We start from the raw sequence: 16,674 nt of genomic DNA, 5'->3' as shown, positions 1-16,674 counted from the left end.
TATTTTATAAATAATTTAGTACTTTAGTAAATATTTATGAAACGATTATTATGCATTTGAAAGAGATAAATAAACGGATTTTGATTATTTATCCTAAATTCAAACGTTATTATTTTATTTAGAAAATTATTTTGTAGGAGAAATCGTATGAAAATGGGTTGCAATTTGAAAAAATTGTAGACCTATAAATCCTCATTGTCGTCCGTCCGTCCGTCCTTCCTTCCTTTATCTCGAGAATGGAATTAGATAGATAAAATCTGAATCCAGATATGGAAACCTTGGATGTAGGTGGTCCTCGATTAACTATATACGAACTTCCTATGCAAATTAGAAGTCAAGTTATTTCAATTCTAAATTCCCTCCCCCCTCCGAAAGCAATTAATAGATGACCGACACGACTCTATTATTAAAGGAAAAGTATGATGTACGGGGGTAAGCCACTACTAATTTGATAGGTGGAGAGTGTATATTTTATATTAAATAAATTAAAAATATGATTAAAAATTGACTCCTTGGGAATCGAATGTATACTATAGAGATATACCGGTACGTATGTCCACAGCTTTAGTTTGAAATTCTGACTTTATCTTTGAAGACAAATCTAGTAGTTAACAATCGGTAAGATCACCATCTAACTGAAGATACGCTGAGAACCGCAAATCGCCGATTTTTTCAATTCACTTAAGTTAAAAACGATTGAAAACACTGCTGTAATGAATTATTCATTTCTTTTTTTTTATGCCCCATCATCATCCATCAATTCAGAGAATCGGACGGATCCGTTCACAGTCATCGCATAAAAACCTTTTATCGATAAAATCACAAGAGAGTTCCATAAGATTTCATTGCTAATGGCATTAGAAAATAGCCCTTTCTACAAAATTGGAAACTCTTCTTTGGAAATTGTAGATTAATCTCACGGTTATTTCTTTCCGACACGCCTAATCCTTCTTTCGTTTATAAGTATCTGATGTAAGATTAACGAAAAGAATTCTCTATATGATATTAGTTATATATTATTTATCATTCCCGAAATCTTATTTCATAAAATAAAAATCTATTCCGATAACCGTCTCCTGTTCAAAATAATTTAATGAAATTTTTCACGTTTTCTTTCGTGCATAATGCACGGTGGCAGGGAACCGGTATTTGGGGGAGCCCCAGTTACAACGTACAAATCTACATTCATCCCTGCAGCGTTGTAGACGTAACCAATAACCGTTAGGGAGACAAGCCAGGCACTTACCCCTCTCCGGGATCGAGTACCTANACATTATTTTTTTATTGAAAAATATAAAAATAATAAAAAATTATACTTCAGAAGTTAATTTAGTATCAAAAACGTAAAATATTTGAGTAGCCCAAGACATAGCCAAAGATTGCAGCACCACACTACTGGCAAAAATTTAAATTTGCCAACTGGAATTCTTTTGGATAATTGATGTTTCGGATAATTGACTTTCGGATAAACGATGCTCTACTGTATTACTAAAAGTTTTAAAACAACTGGTCCCAATTTGGATACAGACTATCATGGGATGACTGATGTAAATTGACATTTGGCCTGCAACAATGTGTATTTTGTAATTTTTAGTTTGAACATAACTGAACACAACTCGAGCTGTAGACTGACACAATGAGATCTACGTTGGACTAATGTTTATCACTGCTCAAATTCAATCTCAGGTCCCTAGAGTGGTATGTGATAATGATGTCATCAAGTGAGACATCTCACAAGAACCATCTGAATTTTTGAATTTGAAAATATCATGTAGTTTGAAGCAGTGAAGCTACCTAAAAAGTGATATTAAATGAGGATTAACTATAAAACAGTGTCCTGAGAAACTAGTAAAAGCTGAAAGTAATAATACACTTCTTTATCAAACATCTAACTTTGTAAATAAATATAATATTTAATTAATTAGTTATTATAACATTTGAAGTGTATTATTAATTTATAAATAGATGTTTAAAACTTTGTGGTAGTCTCATCCCATATTCGTTTTTTGTTTGTTTGTTTTTCACCCTGGGCCATTACAATGCCTTGATCAAACTTTTTGCTGGAGGTAATAATCGTCTCAGTTTGTCAGGTGCATGTCTGAAGAGGTTCAACTGGACCATCTTTGTGCCCTGATTGGTGAAAAGGAGAAGTTAACATATAGAAAGTGTGTAAGAATATGAGGACTAAGGTGACAAGATCTTTTTCCCTTAATGGGCTTTATCTCATATAAAGTGACCATTGAGGAGATCATAGAAGAAAGGAGGTGAACAACTGTAGGAAAGAACAAAAAACTAGTGACTTTTAACAGATGGAAGGTGACACCATATATGTAGAGTTTGCTCTTAGTGGTTATATCACAATTTGACAGATGTGTAGGAATGTGTGGAATACATGGGAGATTACTTTGAGGGATGTTGATAAGGTGAGTCATTGTTTTATCATGCCATAATCCACAAAAGTCTAGCATTAGTTTTTCATTATGCTTTGCAATATTTACAACCTCCTCATTTCAGGCCAAGTATCTGTGCAATGTGACAGGTCTGTTATAGCTATATTTATCAAAGGTCAAATTTTACTTATATCATTATTTTATTCAGTTATGCACCACAATATTGGATAAGCATGGCTATCTTGACCAAGAAATATACAAAATTAGTCTTTATACCATCTAGGGCAAAAAAACATCAATTTTACATTTAGTATTAATTTATAAGAAATGTTTCAAACCTTGTTCCTTCCATATTTAGTTTGAAGTGCTTCTTTGTTACCACATGGAAGTGCAGAAATTTCAGCATAATGTTTATCTTTTTCTTCTATCCATTTTTCACATTCGGCACACTTTTGTTCAAACTGAATGTGGTCATCTACATGTTGTTCACATTTGCATATAATTATATTTAATATTTAAAATAAAGTACTATTTCAAGCATTTAAAAAAGGAAACAATATATTAAAACAAAAAAACATTATCAACAGAAACAAACATTACAAAAACCTATACAATATACTGTACATCTAAACATAAAAGTTGATTCTTATTACTATAGTTCTTATAACCTACCCTATATGTTCTCATTAATTCTTTTTTCTCTTCTAGTGTGCAAACCATTTTTGGTACATTTTCCAATTGCTTACTAGTATTTTCAACCCATTGCTGTAATCTTTGAAGCAATTCTTCAAATTCTGACCATAAAAATAGCATGGATTGTAAAGAACGATCTAGTGTAGTTGATCCTTCAAAGATCTTGCCAAAAGCAATCTGAAGTTTTTGTATGACTGCCTGCATATTCTCCCAACCCTCAGGAGAAGTACCAACTTGAAGTTTCTCACCATATTGAACAGCAGCATTAATTACATTTAGTCCAGAACTCTTCATTTGTAAAAGTTCCTATTGATAAAAAACTTTTATTAATATCTTAAAACTTAATTTACAATTTTATACATAAAATATACTTTTGTTCATTTATTTCATTTACAGTTAATAATTCTAATAAGATATCTATTTTACTTTAGTAAATTATTAATAGTAGTGGTGGACTGGCCAACTGAAAAATGGAAATATCCAGATGGGCTAGTTTCACGAAGGCTGTTCCTTATTTTAATGTACATTATATGTCACTTGAGAAAAGTAAATTAATAAACAAAATATAATCACTGTCTATTTGCCTATTGTATTCAATTAAAAAAGGTCTTATTCTAATTCAGACCATAAGCCACCATGGCACACTCATAAGAAGATATCCTGCTCACAACAAACATAATATACAGTAGAGCGTCGTTTATCTGAATCAATTGGGGACTGGGGTTGTTCGGAAAATCGATATTTCGGATAACTGATTATGTATGAAAAAATATATTAACCTATCCCATGTTGAAATTTTTCTCCATTGCATGTCACGTCACATTGAATTTTCGTTGATGTTAAGCCTAATGAAGACTATTGTATCGTTAAAAATTATTTTTTTATTGAAAAATATAAAAATAATAAAAAATTATACTTCAGAAGTTAATTTAGTATCAAAAACGTAAAATATTTGAGTAGCCCAAGACATAGCCAAAGATTGCAGCACCACAGTACTGGCAAAAATTTAAATTTGCCAACTGGAATTCTTTTGGATAATTGATGTTTCGGATAATTGNCAATGCCTGTTAACATAAAAATTTGTACATTTTATTATTAAATTAATCAATATTTTGAAAAGTATTTAAATAATATAATTCATAGTAAAAATCGCTTTAGAAACTGTTTAGAACAATCTTGCCTGAAGGTGAGATTATATCTTGAGATCATTTGAAAGTTTTTTATTGCATTTTAATTTATTTGTTCCATTAAAGCGTTATTAAATTGAAATTAGATTTGTTAAAGAGAGTTATGATTATATTTTCAAATACAAAATTTCATAAAAGTTTTGTTCATGTGAGGTTCCAAAAACGGGTTGAAATTAAAAATTTATTAAAATGAAACTAGAAAAACTTCCATTGTTAAAACTGATAAAAGGTTGGATTAGTTGTGCAAGTCATATGAGACAAAGACAAGAAAAAAACTATTAATGTCAAACACAATGCAATAGACATAAACAAACCTTTGACAAGGAGCTCATATACAAGAAATTAGAACATAGAGAAATTTTGAAAAGGGGAAATGTTAAGTATAAAAAGGGACATTGTGTCAAGTAATTAAAATTCTAAAACATCATAGACTAGACAACAATGAGATAAAATATGAGTGCAAGTTTCAAAGTTCCGTCAGCACCTTCCGTCCAGAGTTAACAGATGGTGTTGGGTAGATTCTCTGAAGTGGAACTTTCTCGTGACCCAAACAGGTCTTGTCTTTTTGCTTAGGTCTTGTCTTTGCTTTGACAGATGAGAGACCAATCGGGAAGCAGAAAAAAAGGATGTGGAGCCAATCAGAATGGACAAAAGAAAGAATGGATATTGATATAATCCCCGATCTTCAAGGACAGACTCACTTTCTGCAAACTGTGCACCTGTACATGGTTAGTCAATGTGCAAAAAACAGTTTTCCATCCATTGTGCCCAATTGGTAACCTGTGCCACTACGAACCTCAGGCCATGTTGCCGACACCAACCAATGGAGTCTTCCCACCTGCCACCTTCAATCAACGAACGAGAAACATCAATGCCCAGGACGTTGGAACAACTGATTGTTTTAAAGAAAACTTAAGATATAAGGAGAACAGTTCAAGCATTTTTCACTTTCCTTATATCTTTATGCTCCAAATAGAAACTATTTGGAGTGTAAAGATATAAGATATTTAGCTTCTTGTTAAAATCCTACTATATAAATCCAAAAACAATACAAATTTTTATCTAAATAGATATTTTCCTCGGCAATCTTTCCAAAATTTTGACAGAGTTTAGTGACTAATTTAAATACATACAATATAATGAAATCAAACAATTTCTGGATTTAAATAAAGCTACTATACTGCTACTATTATATATCTAAATTGAATATGTTTGGAGGTAAGGGATTGGACAGAGGTCCAGGTAACATAACTGGCAATGCATCTGCATGATAATCAGCAGTTGCAGGTTCAAGTCAATTCTGGACTAATTTTTTTTCTTCCAGAATATTCTAAATTATTTAATAAATATTAATTTTATTATAACTAGCTTACCCGTCGCGCATTGCTGCGATCTCAGAAGAGATGAAATTCAAGCAAACTCGTTATAATAAAATTAAATTTTCATTTTATCATTTTTATTGAAATATATTATTATTATTCGTTTTCATCGGGAAAACATTTCAAAGTGTCGTTTCAATTCTATTTATTTATTGGAGTGCTCGTGGATACACGATATTTTTTGTTTTTTCGTCTGGTGCGTACACGAATAATTCGGAAGGTTTTCCGACGCGTGAGCTGGCCACATACAGTTGTCCATGCGAGAAGCACGGATTCTCCAAATTTAGCCCACACACTTGCAGCGATTGTCAAAAGCGCGATATTCCCCATTTATATATATATTTTTAAATCCTTTATAATTTTAATTATTTAATTGCTCCTTCCTCTCTTCCTTGGCATGTTGGGAAATTTCTGATAGTTAGATAATAAACCGTTTTATTGTAATTTGTCTTTTTAAATTATTTCGAGTCGATATTAAAATTTGAAAAAGGGCGATACCTAGATCGGTAAAATAGGCGAATTTCTTCCTACAACTTCGGTCGTTGTTCGGGGTACAGTTAAGATTTTAACGAAGTTCGAGCGAAAACATAATTAGCAAAAAAAGTCGAAATAAAGTGATTAAACAAAAATGATTACAAATATCGTAAATAACAGTTCACAAATGCATATATAGAGACATATATATTTTTGAAGGGGGGAAATGGTCTTCACAATTTGAAATCGATCAAACACACTATGCGCGAATGCTCGTGTAAACGCGCGCCATCTATCGTAGGATAAATGTACTTCGCGGGAGTGTATTAAAAAACTTCCCGAAGTTTCATGGCAATCGTACTATGCCACAAACCTTCGCCGGAGTATATTAAACAACTTCCCAAAGTTTCATGGCAATCGGATAAATGGTGTGGTAATGCATGAAGGACATAGGACACACAGACACACAGACAGACATACATTCATTTTTATATATATAGATTATTAAATTTAATACGAGATAGTGCCAAAGCTTATCGCTAGTACCAAATTATTCAGTATCGAATTATTAAAAGTAGCGGTAAAGTAACCCAATTTAAATCTGACAAACGTTCGCTTTCATTATAAAATATCGAGCTTTTAGATGTTTATACATATATACAGTTGTCAGCTGATAACATTAAAATAACATTAGATGCTTTTAAATAATTTATTTTTAAAATCTATATTTTTATTAGTTTTTCAAAACATCTAACAATAATGAAAGATTGCATACAAGTCTTTAAAACATTAATATTATATTCATTTATTTTAATTTAAATTTAAAATGAAATTTTGTTTGAATTTGTTCTAAAACAGTTTCCCCCTAGGATGATATTTTGTATAAATCAAAAATGTTTGAGCCTATTGAAGAACATTTAATTTTTTTAACATTAAACACCATTAAACTAATATAGAAAATTGTGATCCTATTTTAAACAAAATTATTTTAATAAGTCTTCATATAAAATATGTAAATATTTATGGTTCTTGTTTTGTATTCTACTATCCATAAACGATAGCAAAGACATCAAAATTAACTACAATAAAGATACAGTATTTAAACTTTTCTTTTAAATTTCAGAATTAAGATCAAGAAGAATCAATTCTAATATTAGAAGAATTATGAAATTTATAAATAATTAATTTTGTACATTTAAAATTTATTTCTATTGTTTCTTTTTAAATTGTTCCTCTTGGAATTACACAACTGTAGACATAAAATTTTTATAATTTTAGAGTTTAACACTTTTATCTATTGACAGGTAACATTAATTTTAATTGTATTTATCAAATAAATTTATTTCTTTTTTTATTCTTGGTATATTCTCTAACACTCTTTCATATGTGATATCACATTTATTAATTTTTTTTAAATACAGATATCAATAAACATATTACATTAAGAAATTGAGAATATCTAAAAGTTGATTTTCACTTTGATGGAATCAGTGACAAAGCGATGTATAGAAGCAATCATGACAACAAATCATAATGAAAAAGGGATATGGGCTGAGCTCAACTTTTACCACAGAAGCAAAATGAAAATTTAAGCACTGACCAATGTGAAACTATCATTAACATTGATGCCATTCAACACCAAATTCATTGTCAATCCAGCCTTCTCAATATACACTGCATGGATACATCACTCAATAGAATTCAGCAGTAACAAGAATGAAAATTGCAGCTTCCATGTTGATAAGCCATCATAAGTGAGAACCAGCTTTATACAAGAAATAACTAATATAAAGACATCCAATGTTAGACTGTTAAATATAATGTTTAATTTTTCTAAGTTTACAATGAATTTTTGTATCTAATAACAAATAGTTTTTGAACAGAATTTAGGAATTATATTTAGGAATTTTCATATATGAATCATTAGTGCTAAATAAGTGCATTAGAGAATAAAATATATTTTTTACTTTCTTTTAATATATAATTTTATGCAAATAAGTTCAAAACATAAGTACAAGTTTTCAACAACATTCAATGGCATGCAATAATTAAATATTACAATAAATAACTAAATAATCTAATTTAAAAAAATTAAAATATCTATCAATTTCTTACTTGTTCTAAATTTTCAGCTACATGATATAGTTGTTCTACATTCTGTTGTTCATTTTCTAAGTATCCAATCATATCCTGTTGCATATGCATAATAACGCATGCAGAATTAAGAGTAAAAACATACACAAACTATTAAACCAAATCTAAACATTCATGCATTTTTTTTTTAGCAAACACAAATATTTAAACTATATTAAATATTAGTAAAAAACTACGTAATATTAACAAAAATGTGCAATAAATATAATAATTTTAACACAAACTGTGCATTATTTAGAAAGCATGCAATATTGAAATTAAATATTTCATTAAGAAATCGTACCTGAAATTTAACTAATTGTTCTTTTTTCTCATCTAATAATGTTTTAAGTGAAAATTCGGTTACAGAAGCTTCTGCATTTTCTAAATAAGAAGTCAATGCAGCCAATTTTTGTTCGTATGACGTCCATTGCTGGATTCTACTTTGCAATTGTCGTCTAGCTTCTTCTATATCAGCAAGGATTTGCTGATGGCTATTTTCTATCATCATTTGTTCTTGTTCCAAGTAATCACGATCATAAGGGGAGACCAGGTTAACCAGTTTTTTTACATACTCACATATTTTTCCATTTAATATGGAACCTTGTGGTAGTTGCTCTTCAATTTCCTAATAATTAAAAATTAAATTATTTTTTCACTTATTTAAAAAATTAATTTTCTAAACATAGCTTTATAAAGCAGTATTCATAAAAATGTGAGAATTTCATTTTTTAAATTTACATTGATAAATCTACTAAAGAAAAAACACAATTAGCTTTTTCAAAAATTATGTTAAATAATTTATTTGTATCATCTTCAATTTTAATCATATTTGATAATCTGTTGATCCAAAAGTATGTAGTCTTATACATAAATCAGTGATATTGAGATTAAAACAAGTAAAAATAATGATAAAACTTTAAATATTTTCACTTTATTTAATTTGCAGCTTCTTCAAGGTTAGTTTAAAAATTAAATTTTATTTCAATTTGAACAATTAAAATATTGACTGATTAAGATAATATTTAAAAAGTAAATAAAATTCTACATTTCAGAAAATTTTGATATACACAATTTATGCACTTTCATTTCTATATTTCTCTTATAAATACGAGGGCTGTTCGGAAAGTTCGCGGCCTCATATAGAACAACAAACAAAATAATGTTAAAACTTATTTTATTTTTCAATGTAGTCTCCTTTGTTAGCAATGCACTTATTCCAGCGATGTTCTAGCTTTTTTATGCCATCACAATAGGTCGATTTGTCAAGGTGTGCAAAATACTCGTTCACTTCAGAGATGACTTCGTCATTTGAGTGGAATCTCTTTCCAGCCAAGAATTTTTTTAGGTTTGGAAAAAGGTGGAAGTCACTGGGGGCCAAATCAGGTGAGTACGGTGGATGTGGAACTAATTGGAAGCGAAGTTCGTTTATCTTTTGTTCAGTGATTCTGGCGGAATGTGCAGGTGCATTATCGTGGTGGAACAGAACTTTTTTCTTCTTCAAGTGTGGCCTCTTTTCTTCGATTTCTTTCTTCAGTTTTTCCAAAAGTTCACAGTAATAGACAGCATTAATGGTCTTTCCTCTTTCTAGGTAGTCAATAAAGATGATGCCTTTAGCATCCCAAAAAACCGAGGCCATCACTTTACCCGCTGATGGAACTGTCTTTGCCTTCTTTGGTGGTGGCGAACTGTGGTGTTTCCATTGCTTCGACTGTTCTTTTGTTTCAGGAGTGTAGTAATGGATCCACGTTTCGTCAGTAGTCACAAACCGACGCAAGAAATCCCGTGGGTTTTTCTTGTAGAAGTCCAAACACTTCTTTGACATCAAAGTGCGAACACGTCTTTGCTCAGCGGTCAGCAGATGCGGCACCCAACTTGCTGAGACCTTCGTCATACCCAAATTTTCGGTTAGGATGTGGTGCACTCGGTCGACAGAGATGCCTGTTGTCTCAGCTATCTCACGCGTTTTCAAACGGCGATCTGCTAACACCAAATCGTAAACTTTGTCGATTTTTTTTCAGTGACAGCAGTTGACGGCCGTCCGCTGCGAGGGTCATGTTTCACACTCTCTCTGCCAGATTTAAAAAGGGCTGTCCATTTTTTCACAGTGGTGTACGAAGGAGCAGACTCTCCCAAAACTTCATCCATGTCAGCTTTGATTTGAGATGCGGTCAACCCTTTTTTCGTCAGGTATTTTATGACCGCACGAGTCTCCGTCTTCTCCATTTTTGACAAAGCATGTGCACATTGACTATCTGCTAAGCTGTCGTGGCAAAACTTTACGACAAATCAAACGGAAATTGCTATCGTATCTTTAGCAAGGATGGCTGAATTATTCCCGCCAAAAATTAAATTGATCGCAGCGCCGCATATAGGCAAGGCCGCGAACTTTTCGAACAGCCCTCGTACTGTATTGTGGTATCTATAGAATGTAATAATTTTGTTTGTTTCCAATGTCTTAAGCATTTCATTATTGCTGATTCAGTTGACTTTATTGATGATCTTTCATTGTGAATATCAACTTCAGAAATTAAATTAATTATTATTTTATTATAATCTTTTTCATTTTCCTGAAATTTAAAAATGTTAAAAATTTATTTGAGAAATTTGAATTATACATAATTGCAAATCCTTGATTTAATAGACTAATTGGGGAAAACGGGTGTCAACTATTGTCAAAAGTCCATTAAACCAGGATCTGTTAAATTGAAAATTTACTGAAATATAACATAGTTAAGAACGCTTAACATATATATATATATAAACTTTGACAATTTGTTTATCTAGTTTTTATACATTTGAACTCATTAGTGAAAATGAAATCAACATTAACAAAGAAAACTATTCAGAAAAGTCATAGTTTACTTTTCAAAATATAATCTTCAATTTTCTTTAAAGTAACAAAATCTATCTTTCTGAAGTTAAATGAAGAATATAATAAAATATTCAACTTCATATTATAATATGCTTTATAAAACTGATTAGAGAAGCTTAATATTTTATAATTTTAAGAATAGTTAACAAATTAAAAACTATGCTTTAATTTTACATAATGTTTAATTAATATTCTTTATGGAAATATGTTTATCCATATACCATAATAAAAGTTTAAGTAAGTATAATTAGTTTTAATTTAATTACATATTTGAGAATTTTAAAAACAATGTGAATATTGCAATTTATATAATAATTGTATATTGTATGTGAAATAAATACACATACAGTAGAGTCCCACTAGTCTGAACTAATTGGCACCAAGCTCTGTTCCGATTAGCTGATTTTCAAATTAGCCAAATACTTGAAATAATGCAGAAGCAAGCAGTAAAACAGGTCTGATTTATATAGATCCAACATCATCAATAACTTTTGTTTCTGTTTTTGTGTGAAAGTACTATATAGATCTGTTATAAGAGGCCATATCAAACACTGCTTTATTAATTTTGTACAGTATAAATACAATACTACAATAAAATGCAATTTTTTTGTTGTGGAATTTGGAATTCTAAATCTTTTTGTACCATTACTACCATTTAAATTCAACTGAAAAATACCAAAAAAAATGTATATTTTATGAGCTAAAAAATTTCCTCTCCACTGACTGAAACCTGTTTGGATTAGGCGGACATTCAGATTTGCAATGTTCGGACTAGTGGGACTCTATTGTACATAGACAAGTATATAAAATCTTATGTTGAATTACAGTAACTTAGTACTTATATATATGTTTGTTTATTTAACTACCTTACTCACTCAAAAACCTTTTAATGCAGTATATGTAACTTTATTCTAATGTTTTCAATCATTTTAAACAATCTTCTTCAGGAGAAACATTCCAATAAGAACAAACACCTAATTGTTTTTTTTAACTATCATTTTGAAGATTTTTAAAAAAGTATAAAATTATATGATTACCTTAAGTTTATCAAGCTGTGCTTGAAGTAATATAATATTTCCCGTATAATCACTGCTAAGAGCTAATTTACTCAGAATCTGTTGCTGCCAATTATTATGATTTTCTTTTTGTTCACGATACTCATGAACCAGGCTTGATAAGTTTTCTAATTGTTCTAGATATTTCTACAAAACAAAAATAATAAATAAGTAAATTCAACTGATATTAGTTTTTACTGATAAGTAATTTATATTTTAATATAAAACTAAATATATATTATTACACTTTTATTGCTATAAATTAACTTTATATGTATGAGAATAATCAAAGATCATCCAATTTTAAGATAATACCAAGTGTAATTAATAAATATTGCTGAGATATATAATATATATTATCATAATCTCAGTAATATATTTATAATGCCCTATTAATATAATATATAAGTTATAATATATATATTTGAAGACTTTTAGAAATAAAAACTGATAAATTATTTAATTATTGAAATAATATTTTTATTGTTAAATAAAGAATTAAATAAATTTAAAACTTAATTGATTAACTTTGTGACAGATATCTTTTTTTGCACTCTATTCAATTCACCTGGGTCCATTGGACCCCATTATATTATAGTCATATTTTAATTTAATAGTCACATATTAAATCTAATTACCTTAATAGAATCAGATAAAGTATTAAATCTCTGGCATAAGTCTGAAAGAACTGTTGGTACATTTTTTCCTTCCTGTAATTTTTCTATAACAGAAACTTTCTCTTGTAGTGAATCAATTTGCCATTTATGTGATACTGATTCTTGCTGTAAAACCTAAATAAAAAAAAATTATATAATTTTTTAAAAATATTTATGCTAAATATCTTTATATTAGTATAAGACTATAAAAGAAATATCTTTACAAAAACTTAATATTCTATATAATATGTTAACTGTCATATTAAAAAACTGCTTGATCTAAGAAGGTAAATTTTATTTTTAAGTTCATTTTATAATTACAATAAACTTAAATCAATTTAATTTAATTTATAAAAGCAAAAGCAAATTTTCAATAATTAAAGTATAATACTTTCCCTCCATATTGTTTAACTGTTAATAGTGAATCAAAATAAATCAATTATATTTGATATTACTGACATATAAATATGTAACATGTTTATATTAACTTACAGTTTTTACGTAGTTTTGATATTCGTTGTTTTTATACAAAACTAAATGTGATAAATTTTTCATTTTAGTGAATTTATATGATATAATATTTGAATACTTTAAAATTTTAATAAAACGTAGTATGTAATTACAATATTAAAAATAATTTTATAGTGATTTTGTGGTTATATGTTTCAATTAATTTAAAGAAACATTATTAAACATATACAATCATATGTCGATATTACAGTACCTTGTGCTAGATTCTACTAAACTTTAGTTATTATTATTAAATATTTAATAATTTAATAATAACATTAATAAATACATATTCGACAGAAATATAAAATTAATTTATCAATTAGTTTTTAAATTTCAGTTTTCAAATGTCAGTGTCTTAGTCATCAAAAAAATACAAAAATACTTGAATTTATAAATATTCTTTCATAAATTCTATCTTATATTATATTAAAATTACCAAACAATATGCTGAATTTATTGTTAGGGGGTTATTTTTATACTAATTAATGACCTGAAACAAAGTGATTTGGTTAGAGGTTGGTGGTTAGGCTGCCATCTCTGGATAAATTTTATAATTATAAATAAATTGAAGAGATGGCACCCTACTGCCTACCTCTAGCCAAATTACTTTGCATCTGAACTTTAATTAGTGTGAATAAAGCTTGATAATAAATCTATAAGAGCATTTGGTGATTTTAGTACATTAAGATTGTATGTTTTCATATATATAATTATACAATTATTATATATATATAATAACATGCTGTATATATATAAATATATAACATTAAACTTACATTTAGGCAAATTAAATTTTATAAAAGTCTTTTCTTTTCTCAGTCTACAATAAAAAAAAAATAATAATTTAATTACCTTATACTTCTGTGAATTTGTGTCTAAGTCTTGCAAAGATGTCAAATTATTTTCAGTGGTTTTAACAATTCTTTCTGTTACATCAATCCAGTTCGATAACTACATTAAAAATATATTATTTTAATTAAATATTGATACAATTAATTAAGCAATCTAAAAGTATTATTTTTCTACAAAATTAAATTCTGTGTTAATGTAATGTTAATAAACTCTCAATATACAATAGAATTTTTTTAATATCTAGAAATTTAATGAATGTTGTAATTCATATAAAAAAGATTTAACAATCTATTTAATGATGCTAACCTACTATAGATAAATCATAATAAATATTATGGTCATATTATGAATATGACAATGTTGTGAGGTCCTGGAAATAGTCCATAATTAAAAAGGAAATGTATATTTATTAAATCAAACCATCGAGAAAACAAGTAATATAAGTGTCAAGATGGCAGCACTGGACTTTGACAACATCACTCATAAAGAATGGAAGGAAAACAATATTTAAAATAAAAGAAAATGAAAAGAGGGAATTGTTTAAAACTTAAAATGCAATAAGAAAAAAGAAGCTATGAGATGAAATATGAGTGCAGGAGTCTTAGTCATCGATGAATCACAATCAGAGTCGAGAGGATGGTGTCGGATAAACCATCCTGGGCAGACCTTTCTCATGACCTAACTTGGTCTCAAATTCTACCTCGAGACAGGTAAGAGAGCAATCAGGGAGCAAGGAAGGGTCTTAGACCATCCCGACAAAAAGGAATAAAACCCCCACTAATCGGCATGCTTACAATATTAACTAGGACATCAAACAACCTTGTATCACAATAAAAAATGTGGTGGAGCCATAAAGAAGCAGATGATCTTTGCACTTGCTGCTATAGAGTGAGTGATCCAAAAACAAAGCACTCAACATCAATTGCTATGTTCTTATGTTTTGTTCATTTATCATGCCCATAGTAAAGTTCAAAACATCACACAAACACCGATTAAATTCAAACTTATATATATATATATATATTAAAATAAACGTATGTACAGTTACATAGGTTCACAAAGCAAACATTTATAAAACATCAATCATAACAAAGTTCAACACTTTTATCCACGACACAGGTCCGTCGAAAAGACTCCTTGCAACGAACTAACTCTAAAGTCCTTTACAGCCCAACGAGACGAGACAAGCCTCGGGACAAGCTTAGGCGAACTAAGACCAAACGTGAGTCCACGGTGAACTAGACAAACGTGAGTTCCATAGATATATTCCAGGCAAACTCCACTTCCCGCCACAATTCAACCCTTTTATAGAATTGAAGCAGAATTGGATTCCACCAATCAGCACTTAGCAGCTCTATAAGACGTCCGCCGATGGTGTGATGTCTCTCAACCAATCAGTGGTCGAGTTTTCAAAAGTGGTCCGATTGCTGTTCCTATGGCAACAACCGTCGTTCATTGAACGATTGGAAAAGCGCGGGAAAACCGTGCGCCAGACGATTTTTATCCCGACACCCATTATCTGTTAGGCATATGAAATTCTGTTTTACCCCCCCTACATTTCATTAACACATTGAATACTGTCACGGAACATGAACATTATCACTTTGACCCACTGTATCTTGAAAACGAAGTCATGTACCATCAATTTTTTATTACATTTTTGGATTCATAATTGCAATTAATGGAAAATGGCAAAGTTTAATCAAAATCAATTGATTCAATTTTGATAATGAACACAATTCTGTAAGCTGCATAAAAGAAGCTTTGCTAATGCACCACATCAATAATAATTAAATCCTTCTTTACTCCAAATTATTTTGCTTTATTGAGTTACGATTGAATTTGAATCTCTTTCATATGGTATATATGTTATATATATATATGTTTTCCATATGGTAATGGTTTAATAGTTAGAAGTTAATTGTTGGCCATCAAAAATTAGGTCAAGGTCATTGAAAAGGTCATTATTAGATACGACCACAATAGAAATTACTTCATTTTGTTTAAAGTATACTGTATAATTAATAACAATTATTAATTATACAGTATATAACAATTGGGAAAATGAGCAAGATTCCGATCATTACGCAATACATAGAGCAGACTGGCCACTATTCAACATCAGAATGAGCAAAGTTATGAAGAAAGAAAACATCACAAGAGTTGAAACAAGAGATCAAGCAGAGATTGAAATTAGTAACTTTCAAAGTAATCTAATAAAGGTATGTAACGAGACTATACCTAGAAAGAGAAAGAGTCGGAAGAGTGTACCATGGTGGACGAACACACTGAGTGAGTTGAGACGAGAGAATAACAGACTGAGACGAAGATACCAGAGAGAAAGAGATGAACGGGAAAGAAACAAAAAGAAAATAGAGTATAATAACCATAGTAAGATATACAAGGGAGAAATAAAGGAGAGCAAACTCAGCTCTTGGAAGGAATTTTGTACACAAAGTTCTAATAA

The 16,674-nt window shown here is 29.5% G+C and overlaps 1 protein-coding gene across 1 annotated transcript in view; it reads right to left on the bottom strand.

The window, feature by feature from the left end:
• The window catches only part of LOC111620118 (nesprin-1-like), a 307,506-nt gene that overhangs the window by 129,494 nt on the left and 161,338 nt on the right, over nt 1-16,674 (bottom strand). Inside the window, exons 60-66 of the mRNA XM_023361978.1 lie at nt 14,208-14,306; nt 12,825-12,977; nt 12,169-12,333; nt 8,561-8,884; nt 8,230-8,313; nt 3,003-3,389; nt 2,729-2,851 (exon numbers count right to left, since the gene is read on the bottom strand). Of these exons, the coding sequence (XP_023217746.1) occupies nt 2,729-2,851; nt 3,003-3,389; nt 8,230-8,313; nt 8,561-8,884; nt 12,169-12,333; nt 12,825-12,977; nt 14,208-14,306 (1,335 nt within the window). The remainder of the gene's footprint in view (nt 1-2,728; nt 2,852-3,002; nt 3,390-8,229; nt 8,314-8,560; nt 8,885-12,168; nt 12,334-12,824; nt 12,978-14,207; nt 14,307-16,674) is intronic.

This window comes from Centruroides sculpturatus, unplaced genomic scaffold, assembly GCF_000671375.1.
Source record: "Centruroides sculpturatus isolate CEXI.00-Female unplaced genomic scaffold, Cexi_2.0 scaffold109, whole genome shotgun sequence".
Classification (NCBI taxonomy): Eukaryota; Metazoa; Arthropoda; class Arachnida; order Scorpiones; family Buthidae; genus Centruroides; species Centruroides sculpturatus.
This window is presented reverse-complemented; position numbering and strand designations above follow the sequence as displayed.